The sequence below is a fragment of the Accipiter gentilis genome, chromosome 12 (assembly GCF_929443795.1).
Source record: "Accipiter gentilis chromosome 12, bAccGen1.1, whole genome shotgun sequence".
Classification (NCBI taxonomy): Eukaryota; Metazoa; Chordata; class Aves; order Accipitriformes; family Accipitridae; genus Astur; species Astur gentilis.
Window position 1 is genome coordinate 1,728,090 of NC_064891.1, and position 20,973 is coordinate 1,749,062.

General features: G+C 38.9%; 1 protein-coding gene across 7 annotated transcripts in view; it reads left to right on the top strand.

Annotated features, from left to right (window-relative positions):
* The window catches only part of FBXW7 (F-box and WD repeat domain containing 7), a 189,365-nt gene extending 171,946 nt beyond the window's left edge, over positions 1-17,419 (top strand). For all 7 annotated transcript variants that reach the window (XM_049814589.1, XM_049814588.1, XM_049814587.1 and 4 more), the window contains 7 exons: positions 212-335; positions 2,219-2,355; positions 4,027-4,140; positions 8,391-8,572; positions 9,653-9,878; positions 14,122-14,332; positions 15,362-17,419. In XM_049814589.1, the coding sequence (XP_049670546.1) occupies positions 212-335; positions 2,219-2,355; positions 4,027-4,140; positions 8,391-8,572; positions 9,653-9,878; positions 14,122-14,332; positions 15,362-15,630 (1,263 nt within the window). In that variant the 3' untranslated portion in view covers positions 15,631-17,419. The remainder of the gene's footprint in view (positions 1-211; positions 336-2,218; positions 2,356-4,026; positions 4,141-8,390; positions 8,573-9,652; positions 9,879-14,121; positions 14,333-15,361) is intronic.
* The last annotated feature ends 3,554 nt before the right edge of the window (positions 17,420-20,973 follow it).

The following is a 20,973-nucleotide window of genomic DNA, read 5'->3' on the forward strand; positions in this document are numbered from 1 at the left end:
TCTGTATGGATTTAGTTACTTCAGATAATTGTTATACTTTAATGTGCCCACTGGAATAAACTGTAGCTCCGTTAAGTTTCTGAGATTGTTTAATAATTTATTGTTTCAATTTTCTATATTTCAGCCCCTGATGTGTGATAATACGTCGAGTTACTTCACTTTTCCTTTCAAAAGCAATGCAGAAGATAGACTTTATTTTTCTTTTTTACAGCTGGCACTGTATGTGCTGTCATTCCTGGAACCCAGGGACCTTCTGCAGGCAGCCCAGACATGTCGTTACTGGAGAATTCTGGCTGAAGATAATCTTCTCTGGAGAGAGAAATGCAAAGAGGAGGGTAAGGCTGAGCAAAAAGATAGATGTAATGGTCAAAGTGTTGCTGTCGTAAAAAGTGCGGTTCATTTACATAATAAGCTTAAAGTTTTACCATGGCAATTCGTGTGACTTAAATTTACTACTAGTGATGCTTTGAGTTATGTGGTATGTATCTCTGTTGAAAGTAGGAAGCAGAAATAACCCATGGAGTACTAGAAATGAAACTGGAGTTAAGTTTGAACATCCCATTTATAAAGTATACTAGGTGTATGTTTTTAAAATACAATCAGTTTTGCTTTTTAAAGATTATTTTTATTCAGAATACAACCAAAGCAAATAAGAGCTCAGATATAAAAATGGTAGTACAGTCTTGCAGTTTGTAAATAATATGGAGGAAAAGCTGTTTCAGTGGTTGGGCAGAAAGGATGCTGTAATTTCATGTCATTTGTAGGAATATTTAACAGAGAAATGGCACATGGTGGGGGGAGAAGGTGCTAACTTGATTGCTTAGAGAGGGACACACAATCCATAAGCCACATGGATGTCGCCTGCTCGTGTCAAATCCAGAAGATACAGTGGTTCAGCAGTAGTATGAATGGGCAAAAAAAAGGCTCCCAGGAAAGTAGCCACATATTTGAGCACACGGAGAAGGTAAGCTTTTATTTTTAAGGAGAATTACATGAACAGGGAGTCTGATCTGGGGGGCAGAGCACATGCATGTGATCTCAGTATCCCTCTTGGACACAGGCAAAACCAAGGACCTGTCCAGGCTGCCTTGGAGTATGGAGACAAGAACTTCTGAGAGGTTGATGCAAAGGCTTTAACAAACATGACAGTGTGAATATCGCTGGCTATTTGTAAAGACACCTAAATTAATTCGTTTTCTTTTGCAATGGAAACCAGGTGTCTAACCTCTTAAATCTTCTCTAACAATTCTCCTCTTACAAATTTCAGTGAGAATTTATTAAGAGGACAGAATGAGAAAAAAGGGGAAGGTTGAGGGGGGGGGAATGAGCCTACATTTGTGAGCTTAGAAGTAAAAATAAATATGGCCAGGCATGAGAGCGCAGACAAACAAAACCGTATTGTAGACTGGTTAGACTTAGTGAGGCACTCAGTAATATGAAGGAGCAGTTAATTCAAGACTTGCAGATAGAGACACCCCGAAGGCAGAAGAGTGAAATCCACATACTGGCAAGAGACAAGACTCTTGCTAGTAATGAGATGCAGTAGAGAGAGGAGCTGCATAGAAAAGGGAGATGAGTAAGAGAATTGTAAAAAAAGATACATCTCTAGTAGTGAGGCTAAAACAAAGCACTACCACTTAAGTGTCGGTTCAGAAAGGGCATAGCTATACTTATATTCCAGCCAGGAGAGGACAATGCCAAAAGCACACAGCCTTTCAAATCAAGAAAACACTTAAAAGCTCACTAATACCAAGAGTCACAGTGAACTCAATGAAGATGGGTGACCAGAGAGGAGGACTGCAGACAGAAAGGTTTACTTTTCTGAGAGTAACGATGTTCCAAAACGAGCATTCAAGTGGTTATGGAGTTTGTTGGACAATACCCATTTGAAAAAGGCAATAATCTGCTACATTGCCTCAGAAAGGGGGATCAAAACCAAGCTAGTAGGTTGCGAGCAAGGAATGATGAACTGGAGCATTTTCAGCCAAGATTAGCGTAATAGTTATGCTTAAACGACAAGGAAAGATGTAGTATAAAGAGCTGAGGAGCAGGGCGGTGTCACTGACACACAGTGCAAATACTGGCATGCGGGAGGTTGTTACGTCAGTGCAGTATTTAATGTTAGAGGTCACTGTAAAGGTGTGGGAGGGAGAGAAGTTGTTTTCTTTGGAGTGGCCTCATCTCTCCCCCTCCCCCCTTTTTTTAAAATTCATTTTAGGGATTGATGAACCATTACATATCAAGAGGAGGAAAGTAATAAAACCAGGCTTTATACACAGTCCGTGGAAAAGCGCCTACATTAGACAACACAGGATTGATACCAACTGGCGGCGAGGAGAACTTAAATCGCCTAAGGTAAGTTTCTGAGCTATGTGCATGGTGCCACGAACAAAGTGGGATCAACTCATAGGTTTGGTTTTTTTCTTTGGACAAGCCAGACTATCCTGCACAAAAAGTAATGTATTGTTACAGAAAAAAAAATAAATTGTATTTTAGCTTACCCTGGGTTTAAATTAATTTCTGAGCACCATATTAAGAAATCAAAATGTGATTCTTCATACAGCAGAATTCTTTCACTGCTGTTCTAAAAACTTATGTGCAATTTCTTGAATTCCTATAAATATGCCAATCTCTTTGAGACAGATAATCTCAGAAACTTTATTGGAAATACTTATATTTCAAATTAAACATACACACACATATATATGTAAATATGTATACGTATGTATGTATTTGTAGAGCTGGGCCATGTTACTACATAAAAATGCTCCACAAGTATTCTGTGATCATTTCATGCTTTATACATACTCTTCTAAATTGAGCAGCACAAGACAATAACTTCATTCCATGTTAAGATTCTTTTTGGTTTTTAAAATACTAAACTTTTTAAATGACATTGATATGCTATGGTTGCGTCTTTTCCAATATGAAGATATGAAGCAATACTTCAAACCTTTTGTAAAATAAAATAGCAACTGTCTAATCAAACCTGGTATTGAACGAGCAGAAACATGAACAAAACACATATTCATAGCCTTTTAAGGTTTTAAGGCAATTTGCCTGTTTTCTTGATTACTGTACCACAAAATAATAAAAATAAGAACAAGAAAAAAACCCATGGAAAACCTATGGCTATATCCCACTGTTTATTTGGCCGTGACTTACATGTATCTCTGGCAACGGCTCTGTATTTCTTGCCTCGATACGCCACATCAACTTGTCTTGGAATTATTATTAAAATTACAGCCTCAGGCATTATCCAAATGCCCATTTCATTTCGATGAACATCTTGAAAAGTGTTCAGATATCTTAAATAAAATATTCCTCATCCTATGTATTCTGATAAGGATTTATTTGCTGTATTGCAGTAAAGTGTACTGAATTGCAGTTTTTCCCAAATCAAGCATTGAAAATCCCACCTCTATAAAGCACCATCCAATCCACATTTCCAGCACATTAAATTATTGCTTTTATTTGTATTTAATCGAGTTAATGGTTTTCTATTTTTTTACTTTGGTGCTGCCTGGCATTTCATAGATTACAATGCTTGGCTGGTAAGGAAAAAAAATAGATATAGTCAGCCTTGACCACTGAAATGCAAATAAGCAGCAAATAATACAACCTCATCCTTTTTGTTCAAGATTGAAACAACTCTTAAAAGGTAAAAACATAACTCAGCTGAAAACTAAAGAGATGGAATATCTGCAGAGGAATTGAGCAATGTCCAGTTACTAATTCAGCCTACTTTTATGAGTGATTTTTCCTAATACTTTCAGGACACTTGCAGTAACTGTAGCGTGCTTGCTAAGCAATGCTGTGCCACTCCATGGAGGAAGGAAAATACCTCCTTTGGTCCCAGCCAGCAGTAAATTAGACCTGACACACGGGATTAAGGGGCCTTATTGTTATTGAAGCAACTCCAGCATTTTATAATTTATGAATCAGAAGAGCACTTTGTTTCTCTGGCTTCTCTCTAATCTCCTGTGTTAAATTGTGACTGTACGTTTTTATGTTCTTTATCATCAGGTGCTCAAAGGCCATGATGACCACGTGATCACATGCCTTCAGTTCTGTGGGAATCGAATAGTGAGCGGCTCTGATGACAACACACTGAAAGTGTGGTCAGCAGTTACAGGCAAGGTAAGTCAGTTATTCTGCTGAATTCCTTAGGAAATGAACTACAGGTAGGGCACCGGTATGTCAAAAATGCTGCTGTGCCATCATACCGAACTGCAGGGTTGTCCTTAGTGCCATCTGGTGCAAAAATCGGAAAAAGTACCGGTAAACATTGGGTCATTGTGATGGGTTGACCCTGTCTGGACGCCAGGTGCCCACCAAAGCCGTTCTATCACTCCCCCATCCTCAGCTGGACAGGGGAGAGAAAAATATAACAAAAGGTTTGCGGGTCGAGATAAGGACAGGAGAGATCATTCACTAATTACCATCATGGGCAAAACAGACTCAATTTGGGGAAAATTAACTCAATTTATTACAAATCAACCAGAGCAAGGTAATGAGAAATAAAACCAAATCTCAGAACACCTTCCCTCCACCCCTCCCTTCTTCCTGGGCACAACTTCACTCCCGGATTTCACCACCAAGCCCCCACAGCAGCACAGGGGGACGGGGATGGGGTTTACAGTCATCATGTGTTATTTTCTGCCACTTCACCTCCTCAGGGCGAGGGCTTATCACACTCTTCCTTCCCCTGCTCCAGCGTGGGGTCCCACCCACAGGAGACAGTCCTCCACGAACTTCTCCAATGTGGGCCCTTCCCATGGGCTGCAGTTCTTCATGAACTGCTCCAGCATGGGTCCATTCCACGGTGTGCAGTCCTTCAGGAGCACACTGCTCCAGTGTGGGTCCCCCACGGGGTCGCAATTCCTACCAGAAAACCTGCTCCGTGGGCTCCTCTCTCCACAGAACCGCAGGTCCTGCCAGGAACCTGCTCCAGCGCAGGGTTCCCACAGGGTCACAGCCTCCTTCGGGAACCCACCTGCTCCGGCGTGGGGTCCTCCACGGGCTGCAAGTGGATATCTGCTCCACCGTGGACCTCCCTGGACTGCAGGGGGACAGCCTGCCTCACCAGGGTCTTCCCCACGGGCTGCAGGGGAATCTCCACTCCGGCGCCTGGAGCATCTCCTCCCCCTCCTTCTTCACTGACCTTGGTGTCCGCAGGCTTGTTTCTCTTACATGTTCTCACTCCTCTCTCCGGTGGCTGTTTCTCTCTTTCCCAACTTTTTTTTTTCCTTCTTAAAAATGTTATCCCAGAGGCGTTACCACTATCGCTGATTGGCTCGGCCTTGGCCGGCGGCGGGTCCGTCTTAGAGCCGGCTGGTATGGGCTCTCTCGAACATAGGGGAAGCTTCCAGAAGCTTCTTACAGAAGCAACCCCTGTAACCCCCTCCCCCCCCCCGCTACCAAAACCTTGCCACACAAAACCAATACAGTCATCTTTTCCCACACAGAAACTAGTCTAGTTCAAAAAAGTCACCTTGATGTGAAATTGCAATGCTGCTCATGTTACTACTGGCACATATCCTTGTTCTCTTGGCAATTCTGCTATTCTTGTGTAGTCGTTTGTGACATGGATTCTAAAGAATTTGGACAGATACTTTGCTTTATCTTCCTTAAAGCTTAATTTAGCCTGCTTTTACCCCTCTGGATCTCCCTTTGTCACTTGTCTTCTAGCATTCTTTCTGTTGTTTTCAAGTTATTGAAATGGGTTGTTCATTTTACTGGCTCTGATTTCTAATACAGAGTTTGTTTTTCTTTCTAAGCTACTATATTGCTGAGCCACCAAAAAAAAAAAAAAAAAGTAACTTGCTTTAGGTTTAAATATTTCCTATTAAATTAGATCCAGCTCAGGCAGGAATTTAATAAGCTTCAATAATTTAATTTTGGCTTAGAGAAGCAAAACAATACGTGCAATCAAAAAGACAGTACTGAACATTTCACTCATGTTAGAACATCACAGCTACTCAGCGTACAGATTTTTTGTTTTAAGGTGACTGACTGACCGTGCTCTAAAGATACAGAAAAGGCCCCAGGGAAACAGTACTTTTCCCTTGTAGACTAGCATTGTGTGTACTTGGCTTTGTTTTAATGATACAGTTACATGAACAACAGGACAGCTATTGAGGATAATGTGTTTAAGAGGTAGAAGGTATCCACTTTATAATGTTGAAGCTGAATGGATAAAGCATTTGTATTTGCATGCCTAGAAGATCCTTGATGGGATTGTAAATACTACTGTGGGGAAGAATAAAATTAAAAGCAATAGGCAGCCTCACCCTGCCTCTGTTGGCTTCCCTACAACAAACTGTCTAATGAAGGAACCCATATTGAAATTTACATTTTTTAATTGAAAAGGGCAGCCTAAACTCAAATGAAAAATACTTCCTTTGTACATACCACCATCTCAAAAGCAAAATGTTCCTTTAAATATATAAAATTGATCATAGTAGCATCACTTAACAATTCCTGTTCAGTAATTTTTTGAAAGTAATTACAAATCCTAGTGTGACTATTTACCCCAAACCTTTAAGAGAGCCAGAAATTATATATGAAAGATGGAAGAGTGCTATATCAGCCTTCATGCTTACTGGTGCTGAAGAATTAATAAAATAAAAAAACCCTAAAGGTTGGTTTGTGCAAATGAACATGACTAAATAATTCCCTTGACAGATGTAAAGCCCAAAAGAAGGATTGTGTTCTTACTGCTTTAGAAGGATGATTTCTTAAAATATGAGAAAATCGGTTGAAATTTAAAAAAAAAAGGGAACTGTAAAAGTGAGTAACAGCTCTGAACTGAAAAAAGATGGGATTTGATAGCAGTGAACTAAGCTATGAGCCAGGAATTGCAGAAGACTGGTAAAAAATGTTAAAGAACAGGAAATCTATGTACAGCAAAAAAGCAAAGGCATTTTCAAGGATGTTAGAAAGAACAGGATATTAACAACAGAAATTTGTGTACTATCACTGATGCAGAAAAAATATTTATTTGGGGAGAAAATTCATGTGATGGAGATACAGCATGCAGTAATAACAGAACATTTCAGCAGAAGCTCACAAGGATGTTCAAAAACAACTAGCAAAGTTATGTTTTTTATTACAGCTGATCCAGATAATCTGTATTTGATGATTTTTTTCTAAAGTAACCTGTGGGGTAAAATTGGTGTTTCTTCAGAAGGTACGAGCACAAGGAGAAGATCCAAAGAATGGCCAGAAAGCTAAAATTTGTCAATAATTAAATGCAGTAAACTGAAAGACTGGGTATTTAGGATATGTTATCTCAGATTAAAAATATTGGACTACAAGAGGAGTCAACTAACAGTTAAAGGAAGGCCACGGCAATTAATGCCACTTAGCATTAGATTACAGAAGAAGAGATCATCAAACAGTCTTGACCTCTTTTCTTGTGCAGTTACAGGTTTGAATGATAAAAATAATCGTGCAGAAATAGATGGCTATGTGCACTGTAAGGCTGTATCCCCATGACACCACTGAAGAAAATAGAGCAATGCAAAAACCAACATGGCATATATTTAAATGGGTTAGAAAGTGGGTAATTATAGAGATCATGTTGTTAATGTAAATGCAGAATCTTCATGGAGTATCTTTCTAGAGGGGTCTTGCAAGGATCTCTTCTTGTCAGTGCTAATTAGCACTTATTGCTGCCTGGTGAGAAAACATATATAGTCATTACTTGTAAAGAATACAGGCTGGGAGACAGAGAAAAGTCATTGTTCCAGAGTGATGGAGGTTTTATAGAAGTAGGTGTGAGCAATCACTTGTCTCTACATGGTGAGAAATCATGTCGTACATTTGGGATCAAAGAAGGTAGGCTGTGCTTATGTAGTGTGCGATTCTCTGCTGGGTAACAGTAAAGTGAAAAAGGTTTGAAACGTGATTTTGCAGTATTGATGCTGTAGCTATGGCTCACAGAATGCAGTGTTTCTTGGATAAACAGAAAAATACAATAAGAGTATATGGTTTACAGATTGGTGGTAAAACTACTAAGTGAATGCTTTCTCCAGTTCTAATACTCACGCTTCAAAAAAGCTGTTGGAAAACCTGCAGTGACTCAGAAAAATGCCAGGAAAGTGACTCAAGGCTGCAAAACATGCCATGTATTGAGAAATTCGGAAAGACAGTTTAGTTTTTCAAGGGGAAGATTATAGGGAAAATTCCTTATAGTCAAAGTACAGACAATGCAGAGAGAAATTTGATGAGTGTTTTCTAAAAGGTGGGATTTTTTAGTTCAATCACAAAGCAGTCTCCAGGGGTCTTCTGGCTCTTGTTATGAGAGACTACTGTTACCTCCTAGATTACTTCAGTTTCCATTCAACTCTGTCAACAGGGTAACTAAGCAAAATATTTCTTTTCAGTGTTTGAGAACATTGGTTGGGCACACAGGAGGAGTCTGGTCATCACAGATGAGGGACAATATCATCATCAGTGGATCTACAGACCGAACGTTGAAAGTCTGGAACGCTGAGACCGGAGAGTGCATACACACCTTGTACGGACACACCTCCACGGTGCGTTGTATGCATCTCCATGAGAAAAGGTAAGGCTTTGTCTAAAGCTACAGCCACAGTTTGGCTTGTAATTTACACCTGTGTTCACAGAAAATGCTTGTTAAACTTGGGTACCTCATCCAACATTGAGTGAAATACAAACCAGGCAAAGCATTCAAACTAAACTACATAAATCAACACAAGGGAGGAGATGATTAATAGAAGCAAAAGCATAAGAGTACTAATTAAAGAACAGAAAATTGAGTCATGTACTTTATAAAGTCACATTCTACATTATTTCAAAACTAATTCTTTGTTGTGCTGTGATCCAGTCTCCCACGCTCTGAATAATTTCTCCTTTTTGTCAATGCTACAAACTTTTACTCATTTTACAGAATGACTTTTTAAGTACCGTCACTGCAGTATTTTATTTAAATATTAACTGATCATATCATAGTTTCTGCAATAGCAAACCATGTCTCGATTCAACGAACACTGGCAAAGCTGTTTTACTTGGCTGTGGTAATGAGCTGTTGACAGAGTGCCTGTTGGTTGTATTTCTTCTCTTTTGAAGAATGATGAGGTTTTTTTCTTTATCAATGCCATTAATATTAATTCCTTCTCATTTCTGTTCTTGCCTAAAAAAGCTTTTAAAAGTATAAACTGAAAAAAATCAAGCAGAATAACTTTCACTAAAAGTAAAACTTCTAAAGATCTTCTTTGTTTAGTTGTTAGCATTAGTTAACTCAGTCATTAGAACAGAATGTTCATAGCACTGGGTGAAGCTCAGCATATTCATAAGCTCTCATAGATAGATACAACAGTCCACGTAATTTCTCATGACATTGTATTGTTGTTCAGGAATGAAGTGCCTTTTTAAATACTGATTGCTAATTATATCAAATAGGCAGATCCTGAGGAGGCGAGTAGAGTAACGAAGAAAAACACTCAAGTCATTTGCCACCCTAATGAAATGTCATGCCAAACTTGATCTTTGACAGCTAGTGGACTAATGCTATCTAATGTCCCAAATTAAAACTTGTAACTGATTTATATCCAAGTCTAATTGTTTTTAATAAATACTTTTATGTCCTATGCTAAGTACAGGAGGGGTTTTCTTGTTCCTCCAGAGTGGTCAGTGGGTCTCGAGATGCTACACTGAGAGTTTGGGACATAGAGACGGGCCAGTGTTTACACGTGCTGATGGGCCACGTAGCTGCAGTTCGGTGTGTTCAGTATGACGGCAGAAGGGTTGTAAGTGGTGCATATGATTTTATGGTCAAAGTGTGGGATCCAGAGACAGAGACCTGTCTGCACACACTGCAAGGGCATACTAACAGAGTCTACTCATTACAGGTATGTGATTTTCATCTGCCACTTTAGTTTCCTTAAGTAACATTTAAAGTCAGTTTATTTCACCTTGTTTATTAACTTGTGGGTACCTACTCCAGAATTATACAGGCCACAAGAATACAAAGGCATCTGTGGTAGTCCCCTCTTTCATTTCGTTACACTAGTTATATGTTGTCTTAATTTAGAACCAGAGAATTTTTTAGAGGAGCTTTTTTTTTTTAAGGCACCCAGTACAATAAAGCCCAAATCTCCATAACAGCAAGTTAAGTAGTTTTGTGGGTTGCTGGGTTGTTTGGTTGGGGTTTTTTCTGAAATCTTGCATGTATTTTGGAGCTATGTTTTTGCTTTCCCCAAAGAAATTCTAAACCTACTGTTTTAAATAAATCAGATGCTATAGTAATTGAAAATGTGCCAAACCCCCCATTGGATTAATGTTCTGAATTATGCAGATCTGTTTATCCTTATTTCGTAGTCCCATCTTCCAGTTCCAAACTGTAATTCACAGTAAGGCTGAATCTAAAATTTTAATGTTCCAATGTAAATCTCCAGCCTTCTGCTTCCTCTTCTCTGACTAGAGGCCAGATCTACAACTGTGAGGTTTGTCAGCAGAGACATGTTATTGTAGATGCAGGTTATTATGGTACTGCTCTGTGGCATGGCTCTATTGCCTACCAGTCATGCGAACTGCTCATCAGAACTAACCTAGCAAAGATACACACAGACCTCATGTAGACTCTTCTTACCTTTCCTAACCCAAAAGATCATCTTGTTCATTTATAGAGTCAAAGCATCACTTCCAGGCATTGAAAGGCAAAAGAAATTAATTTCATGCTTGTGCCTGTTCTCACCACAGTCTGGCAGAACTTGAAAAAGAAATTAACAAAGACAGTTCAAAATTGGGAAATTGCATTCGGCATGTAACTACTCTAGTTTGTGGCTCAGAAAGTGAAGCTCAGTACTAGAGACAATTTTCATAGAGTGTATCTTTCATAAGGTGTATCTTGTCATAATAGATTAAATGTGAAAAAAATACCTAATTGATTTCCTTTCCCAAAATAGGTAGTAAAATTTATCAAAAATCTCCAGCCTTCTATTACATTCACATGCTGGGGAGTACTCTCTGGACAAGCAGCAAGCAAGTTGAAAATGCTGTACTCTACTACCTATCTTGTAAAAATATTTCAAATGTTGTATTTCATCTAGGGCAGTTTGGGAACAGTGTATGTTACTCTGCCTTCTCTTCACCACTGCCTTTTGTTTTGGCTTGTGAATATTCATGTCTTGCTCTGATACTGTAATAATAATGGATCAAAAAATTGGGGTTGTGTTACACACCAATACTATTTACAACCTGTAAATGGAGTTTGGCATTCTGAAACAAATTTCTGGGGGACAGGAAGCTACCGGTGCTTACAGTTTTAGGACAGAAAGATTCTTTAAAACTGCATGGTGAGCTCCTGCCCTTTGGCCTGAAACAGCCCCAAACAGCAGAACTCCCATAAATACAATAATCAGGCTGAATAACCAGCCTGTCCTCCCTGTCCCCACTCCATGGCTGGTTCTATTATACCCCAGTATTTCCCCATTTGTAGACGCCCTAGCATTTTCCAGAAATCCTTATGCACCAGTTGAAGACTACTGACCATGTAGAGTTTTCTTCCTCTTTCTTAGCTCCTGTTGAAGTAATCCACAGATCCTCAGGGTTCATGGATAACAGCTCAACCACTGGTCCAAACTCTCGTCTGACTGTAGCAATATCAGAGTAAAGTTTGTCTTGATGCCCAGCCTGAAAGCTTTCTGAATACCTTATGTACCTGGAATACAATTAATCTGTAGGAAAGGGGAAAAAAATTCAAAATTTGTTACATCAATCCGGTTTAGTTCTGTTTAGGAAAGAAAAACATTCTGTAGTGTTTCCAACCAATAAGTCTGCTGGGCTTAGCACTCGTTGTCCTTTTGTCTGAACTCAAATTAGTTCACATCCTCTTTTGAAAGCAGGGTGCCCAAAACAGGATGCAAAACTCCAGTCAAAGTCTTATCAATGCTTACTACAAGTGAAAAGTTATGTTATATGCCTTACACAGCAGACGCCTATTTCAGATATCAGAGCATCTTTTTTTAGTATATTTTCACCAGAAATGCAATGCATACAGCAGATAAGCCAGTTGCTCTCTACAGTCTTTTGAACCTGGGTACCACGCTCAACCATGTTTGACTGTAGAGATCTATGATGTTAGTTTTCTGTAGGTTTTATAAAAAGAAGCGGTCTCAGATAGTTCAGTTCCCTTAATTAGATTCATTCTTTGCCATTATTAGATACTGGTCTGTCCACATGGACAAGTAGTGTCGGATGGTCCTAGCTATAACGAAGACTCCTGCCCATCCTCCATTCTCCCAGACTGCAGACCTGCCAAGCTCAGACCTTCACAATTTTCTCTTGACTTTTACACTCTTTGCTTCGGGTCAGTTCTAGCATTTCAAATGTCACCCAAAGCCTAATGAAAATACTAAATGCCAGACACCCCCCTGGAACTCTTTCTGATATCTCTAATAATGCTGTGAACAAAGTTCTGAACTGGATAGTATCCCTGCCTCAAATTTGCCTCCCTCTTTGTGAATATACAACCGAGGCATCTGCTGTTTCACATGGCTTTTTACTCTGTCACAGAAAAAAATCATATTGGTTAGGATAATTTTCCCACAAATCTATGTTTGCTGCTACTTACTGCATTGCTAAGGGCTTACAACCAGATTGATTATTTGTTAGTTCCCTCTGGAAATTGAAGTTAGGCTGACCAATCCATAATTCCCCATCTCCCATCATCATCTCCTTCAATAAAGAAAGGAATTGTATTTGCCATCTGAAACTTGTCTGTCTTCATGGGTTCTCAAAGATAGCAGCAGATGTCTCTGAGTTGTCTTAAAACAACTTGCCTTATGTGGGGGTTTTTTCCCCATTCTAGCAAAAGCTTGTACTCAGTTGTCAGCAGTGTTAGTGCTGTGAGCCTACATTCAGACAGCTGAGGACTGAAGCAAAAAAAAAAAAAAAAGCTAAATAACTGGCCTCACTTGGTGTTTCCTTCCCACTGAGCGTAAATGAGCTTTTTTATTTTGGCCTTCCCCTTGTTTGGTTTTGTTTGTTTGGCATTTTTTTACAGAAATGTTTTATCATCCTTAACAGCTCTTGGTAGTTTTATCTTGTTTTGTGCCCTGCCTTTCTGATTTTGTCCCCGTGTGCTCTTTTAAACACCTCTATTGATCTAGTTTCTACTTTTTGTACAATTCCTTGTGCTTTAGCCAAGTGGGTCTTAGTAATTTACTACACTTCCTATCTTTCCTTCACACAAGAGTAGTTTGTGTCTTTAAGAAAGTGCCAACTCTCCTGAACTCTTCTTCCTCTCAGAGAATAGACATATAAAAACGTCATGGGAAGGAAGTCTCAATTTATTGAAGTATTCCTCCTTGAAGCCCACTTGTTTTATTCTACTACTCTTTTCCCTTCCTTTTTTGAGCATTCTGAACTCTTGTGTCATTGTCACTATCACTTAAGTTACTTTCCACCTTTATATTCTCTACATGTTCAGTCCTCTTGGTCAAAAGTGTCTCATTTCTCTTACATGTTCACATTCTACATATTTTTATTTTATATATAATATATGCCCAGAAAAAACCAAGAATTTGGACATGTTAGCCTGTATGCCTTTCCCTACAGTGACTAAGAAGTTAAAAGTTCCTTACTGCACACAATCAGGATTATAAAATGCCTAAACCTAGCATTTTTCAATTACATTTCCTTCCATTTTCCTATGTTTTGTCTTTTTGTGTAGATGATTCTGGATTAACGTTGTGCCCTTCTCCAGCTTAAAGTCCCTCTGACTTGTGAAAAGCAGGTTTAGCTTGTTAATGTCTTAGGAAAACTTCTTTCTTACTATTGCACACTGCAGTATAGTCAGGATTCTGTTGTCTTTAAAGGAGCTGTATTACATTTAAAAGATCAGCAGTTCAGAGTCTTTCTCCTCGAACCATGTACCTCATAGCCCGTGTCTACAACAGGAGATTACACTGACCATGAATCGCCTGCTCTGGTATCAAATGTGGCCATCTCTCCTTAGACTGAATTATTACTTTGTGATGAAGTTTCCAAATACGTATAGCATTTAACGTTGCATTTAGTGAATTAAATGCTTAACAGCCTTCTTCGTAGGATCGTAATTAATTGTTTGTAATAGACGTACCTTTCTTGTAGTTTGATGGTATCCATGTGGTGAGTGGATCTCTTGACACTTCCATCCGAGTTTGGGATGTGGAGACAGGCAACTGCATTCACACGCTAACAGGCCACCAGTCTCTCACAAGTGGAATGGAACTCAAGGACAATATACTTGTGTCTGGGAATGCCGATTCTACAGTCAAAATCTGGGACATTAAAACAGGACAATGTTTACAGACATTGCAAGGTGAGCTTAAACTACCTTCATGTAAATCAAGCTGCCAGCAGTAATCTATGCTTGCAGATTCTACATAAAAAAACCCTTTAAAATAATTACATACAAAGAAACAAGCATGGACCACTTAAAACTTAAATAGTTTTTTGATGACATCTGTATGATCTTTCTCTGAATTAGAAGAACAAAACGTATTTAATCTAATCTATTCAAATCACTTGCCTATTATGAAAGGCAGATGGTCTGGACTGATAGCAATTTGCTACGGGTATATTAGCCTAATAAGCCACAGAAATATGTAGGAAATGACATCTCAAAACAGTCAGTCAACGTATTTATTTAGGGGTCACTTGGATGTTTCAAAGCCTACTGATTAATTGGATCGGGAGGCAAAGTATACTGTCTGTTGCAATAAATCAAGAGCAATGAGTGGAAGATGTTTTCTTTATTTCAGTAAGAAGAATGATTTTTGTTTCCATTTTGACAGTTGCCACTCAGGCATTGTGCACACAAACACATTCCTTTGTTTCTCCCCACAAAAAAGGTTTTACATCATTCCTATATATCATATGCAGCATCTCTGGCTAGAGCAGAAAATTAAATTTCCTTATAAAGCCAACTCTGCTGTTTTAACAGTATATATTTATATGTCAATATATAACTGTCAATATTTACTGATAGAATAATCTCATAATAACACTTCAAAGGGACTTGGAGACAAACGCTTACAGTGGTCACCTCATTCTGGATGGTTAAGTTCATTTTCAAGAATATCAAAGTGCACACTTGCCCTACTGCTTGTATACAACAAAACAAGATCGCTGTAACACAGAAGGAAATACTGGGGAATTTTTCTATACCCACATTCACTTTTTGAAAGCACAGCAAGGCTTCTGTACCTTTTAATGTACAAAAACTGAGTTAACACATCTAATAGATAGAAACGGCTGTATGCAAATAGCTAGGTATTTATTCTATATGCAGTGGTGTCTGACATTGCTTTCTACTGACTAATAAAATCTTTTTCGTTTACTGTTACAGGTCCCAACAAGCATCAGAGTGCTGTGACCTGTTTACAGTTCAACAAGAACTTTGTAATTACCAGCTCAGATGATGGGACTGTAAAACTTTGGGACTTGAAAACGGGTGAATTTATCCGAAATCTAGTCACATTGGAGAGCGGGGGAAGTGGAGGCGTCGTGTGGCGGATCAGAGCTTCTAACACAAAGCTAGTGTGTGCGGTTGGGAGCCGCAACGGGACTGAGGAAACAAAGCTGCTGGTGTTGGACTTTGACGTGGATATGAAGTGAAGGGCAGAAAGATGAATTTGTCCAAACGTGGACAATGTTCTCCTTTCCCTCCCCCTGAAAAAAAAAAAAAGAAAAAAAGAAAAAAAAAAAGAAAAAGGAAAAAAAAATCCCTTGTCCTTGGTGGTGCAGGATGTTGGCTTGGGGCAACAGATCCTAAAGACCTACAGACTACGAAGGAGAAGACAAAGATGACAAACTATAACTGACAAGAGAGGCGTTTGCTGTCTCGTCACATAAAAAGGCTACACTTTTGACCGGGACAGCTTTGCAAAAAATACGACTTTTGAAATGAAACCAGGTGCAATTATTTCTTTACTTTCCTCCAACTGTTCCTTGAGCAACTTGGAGGTGAAAAAAAAATTGTTACAGTTCTTGTTAACTGGTTATTTTACCACAAAGATCTTGAAAGAAGCTGCACAGGCGAGCCTGCTCGTGCACCCCTGGGCCACCCTGGGTCCCGGCAGCCCCTCTGAGCAACGCGCTGTCCCTTAGCTCCGCTCTGAGCAGGGGGTTGGACCGGACAACCTCCAGAGGTCCCTTCCAACCTCTACAAGCAGTCAGTCACTGGTTGACTTTCAAAAACTAGAGAGCATCTGCAATGAAAAACAAAAAACAAAAAAAAAAAGAACAAAAACAAAGAGTCCATTCCTGGTGTGGAAAAGCTAAAATATTACTGTGAATTGTTTTGTACAGTTTTATCAGAGATTTTTCTTTTTTTTCTTTTATTCCTCTTTTTTTTGCCAACCATTGCCAATGTCAATCACAGTATTAGCCTCTGTTTAATCTATTTACTGTTGCTTCCATCTACACTCTTCAACGCATAAGTTGCTCTGAGGTGGCAAGTTGTCCTGGGTTTTGAGAGTCCTCTGATGGATTTAATTCGCAATGCTGGTGCTAGAAGTAGGTCTTCAATTATGGGATTGTTGTCCCACCCCTGTACTGTATTCCCAGTGGCCAAACTTATTTATGCTGCTAAATGAAAGAAAGAAAAGCAAATTATTTTTATTTTTTTTTCTGCTGTGACGTTTTAGTCCCAGACTGAATTCCAAATTTGCTCTAGTTTGGTTACAGAAAAAGACTTTTTGCCACTGAAACTTGAGCCAACTGTGCCTCTAAGAGGCTGAGAGTGGAAGAGTTTCAGACAATTAAGAGTGAAGTTTGCCTGCAAATAAAGAATTGAGTGTGTGTGCAAAGCTTATTTTCTTTTTTCTGGGCAAAAATTAAAACACATTCCTTAGAACAAAGCTATTGCAGCCTGTTCTGTGGGGAAATTTTTCTTTGTGAGGGCTGTGGTGAATGGAATGAACATACATTAAAAAAACTGACAAAATTTTTAAAAAATATTATAAAATACAAAAATTAAAATAAAGTTGCTGGTCAGTCTTAGTGTTTTACAGTATTTGAGAAAAAAAAAAAAACAACTGTTACAGTTATTGCTGGGAGGAACTGACAGAGCAAAAACTTACGTTTTTGTAAAGATGTCACACGCAAACAAAATGAGAAACAAGAGTCAAATGGTTTGCCTCATTCTCCAAGAGCCACAACTCAAGCTGAACTGTGAAAGTGGTTTAACACTGTATCCTAGGCGATCTTTTTTCCTCCTTTTTTTTTGTTTTTGTTTTATTTATAGTCTGATTTAAAACAATCAGATTCCAGTTGGTTAATTTTAGTTACGTAACAACCTGACATGATGGAGGAAAACAACCTTTAAAGGGATTGTGTCTATGGTTTGATTCACTTAGAAATTTTATTTTCTTATAACTTAAGTGCAATAAAATGTGTTTTTTCATGTTAGTATGTCTTTTTTTTCCCCCCTCCTCTTTCTTGTTGTTAATTTAATATCATACATCCTACGAAGGGTAAAGCAGGTCAAGTTGCTCAGCTTACTGGTAGACGCTAAAATACATCGCAGGACTTTTTATGTAACCTTTCCACAAACAGGTGCGCGAGTGTCCTCTCCTTCAGTTGCCATATAGGATTTGTCACATGGGCTTCAACAAACATGCGGGAAAGCCATTACCTTCCTATCGCTAAGAACATGTCAGGATTTGACTCTGGAGGGAGTCAGCTATAAAAAGCTGCTCAAATACGTAAAACTTCTTCCGATAGCATCTTGTTACTGCATCTTAAATTGAAACAATGTTTATTATTTATGGATTTCAATCAATTGATTGCAGTCTGACAGCAGAGAATAAATCCATAAATACAACTAAAATCAAAGTTAGGATTCTAGGAGAGCTTGAAATAAAGCTTCTGAAGAAAAAAAAAAAAAAAAGCCACCCAACATCATTCCAGATCAGTCCAACAGCAGTTTTATCAGTGCCCTGAAACCAAGGTAAGTCATCAGCTGTCTCAGAAACTTACTACTCGAGTGTCAGTTTCTCTCTCAGATCTCCTTGACCAAAATCATTGTTTTCTTCTGTGTGAGACTCTTCTGTCAGGGCATAGCATTTACTTGTTTGTGACAGTTTTCCCTGTAGAAAACTGTCATTAAAGAAAACCAAACCAAAACATCAGAAGAGAAGATACATGGAAGGAAAAGAAAAATATTTACATACTTATATATCTATGACTATGTGCTATTCAAATGTAGTTCCAATCCCTACATTATGCAAAACAAGCGATGCTGAAGGATCACGCTTCCATCTGGCCTCGAGATTAAAAAGCCATGCAAAATGACTGAGCAGCTACAAATTGTAAAATCTGTTCACTGAGTTGGTGTTTAAGGGAAAAAAAATTGCAACAAGCACTGACATACAAAAGCTATGATCATCTTGGTATTTATGTAAAAACAATTAAAGAGCTAATCCTCTCCTAAAATGACAGTGAAAGATTGCCAGGACTGACTGACTTCAAGTTGTTCTGCTGAGAACGTAAGGCCAGGAATTTCAGCCCCCTGATGACAGAAGGTGCGTCAGTCTGGGCTGAACTACTTGTGAGAGGGGATGGAAATAGAAGGGTAAAAATATGAGTATTTAATGCAGGGAACAGAGCAATAGCTTTTAAGATCATGTAATTTTCTTCCATAATTTGTAGAAATTGCAACAACACGTTTTCAAAGAGCAAAGGCACTGGCCTGATGGGGCAGAAGACTGAAATGACAGAAGAGGAAAACTAACAAATCCAAATCAGTTCAAGCTGTGTTTAAGTACACTTCAAGCAGACAATGTGACCAGGAGCAAAATGTGCTTAACCAGAACTGAGTTTTCCAGTTGATAGTGTAGTTCCAACACTATCTTCTGTTCACATTGATGCAGAATAACTTGAACCTTGTGGTTAAGCAAACCACATCTATAGCTTCCTTCATCCCAGATATAGGTTACAAAAAAAATTTGACTGGCTGCAAAGTCAAGATATGATAGATTGTCACATTAAATACAAAAAAACAACACAGTACTTAAAAATTGCTTTTTTAAAAGGCTTTTCCCCTTCAATAAAACAACTTTACAAAGTTAATTGTGATAGCACTCTAAAGTCTTCTATTTTGTGCAAAGTCTGTTTAGGCTTGTAGGAGTTGATGTTGCTTATGAGACATCTGAACAACATAATTAATTAACATAAATCTGTTAATTTATTTAAGTGACAGCATTTCAAAAATGGGCCTGTAGTAAACACATCATGTGTAAGAAACTGTTCAAGCAGTTTTTCTTCACATTCTCCTTATTACCCCCTTTATGTTGACACACTCACCATAACGTAGTTCACTTAGTACGGAGTCTTCAGTTTGGCAGCACGTGTGCCAGCTGAGGCTGTTGAGGAAACATCTTCATTTTGTGTAATTGAATTTTGATTTTAAGGTGGGTGGAGTCGTTTTGTTTCAAATAAAAACATTTAAGAATAGTAGTATAAGACTGTAACTGCTTTATGCTCTTAGTACACAGGCACTTCTTGAATCTAGTGGCTTAGTCATCGTAGGCTATGTCAAAATACCTGCAGCTATCCTAGAGAGCGAATTGCACTAGTGTTTGTGGCATCTTACCCTCTTGTTTTAATGCTGATTCCCTTTTTTCTTTTTGTTTTAGCACCAGAAAGAGCTCCCTCATTTTCTCCTGTATCTGAAGCCAAATCAACAATATTAAAAGGGTTTTTTTTAATATGTATTATTCTTAGCAGACCTTGATTTTAGCAAACAAGTCAGAACTAGTATTGCCACTTCCTCCAAGAGCCTGTTCCTATGGTCTCAATTTACTTACTCAAGAGATAAGAGCAGACATTCAACAGCTGTGTCTACACCAATCTGTAGTTCAGATCAGCAGCTCTCCCAACGGGAGCACAGTGCTGCCTCGGAGCTCACACACGGGATTCCTTCAGGGTGTAACCAGCTCTGGAGCAGCCCTCCAGAAGCGTGCCCCAGACACTCGAGCCACTAGTGAAGCACGTGGGACCAAACCAGAGCTAGTCCAGCACCTCAAAAATACATTCACGTGGACATTAGGTCCTCAGGACCAGCAAATCGGCGCTACAGCTCTGCTCCTACTGCACAGCACTAATTGCTAGTAGCCTTCCACAAGCCCTCTCCCACAGCACCCCGGCTCCTCTTTTGTCATCGGCAAATGGCTCCCATGCAAACAGCAGAAAACCAAAATCTGCCCAATACCGCAACAGTTTTTGCCAGAGGAAAAAACCAGTTTGCATGCCTTCAACTCTTACAGCACGCTTATGGAGAGGTTCTTCTGATCAGCTTAGGGAATCCAGTTTAAAAGAAATACAAATCTCTCACTATCACTCTGGACAAAAGTTTCTACCAGCAAGTCAACACCTGAATCATACAGAAAAAGAAATGATGAAATTTTGTAGTAAGATAGGCAAAAGAACCAGATTATAACAATAAAAAAGAAAAAACCTGCCAGTAGTTACTTGAGTCACTCTGACCAAACAACTGTTAATTACTTAACGGGTAATATGCAAACATACTGACCACTCAATCTTTAATAATAAAGTAGGAATATTATTCTCTTTCCATTTCCTGCCGTTTTATCTGTAAGCTTGATCTCTGACACTGTGCAAAGATACGCATGCTATGCGGTGATGTTTAGTATTTTATAATGATACATGATGTTTATGATTATACATGAAGTATATGTTCTATATGATATACACCAGGTTTTTCAAACTTCATCTAAAAATGGCATATACAATTTTTCAAACACCTCTTCAAGCATCAGTGCAGGTTTATAAATACAACAGATGTTTTAACATAAAAGCTGTTCCACGTCCCTTCGAGATAGATGGTCTGACAAACTAGGTGTCACCAAAAAGTCGGCAGCCAGTACAGGCTCTTGCTCCCTGTTCAGATTGCCAAATGGCCCAGCAGCTGTAGCGGTACTTCAGAGAAAAGAAATG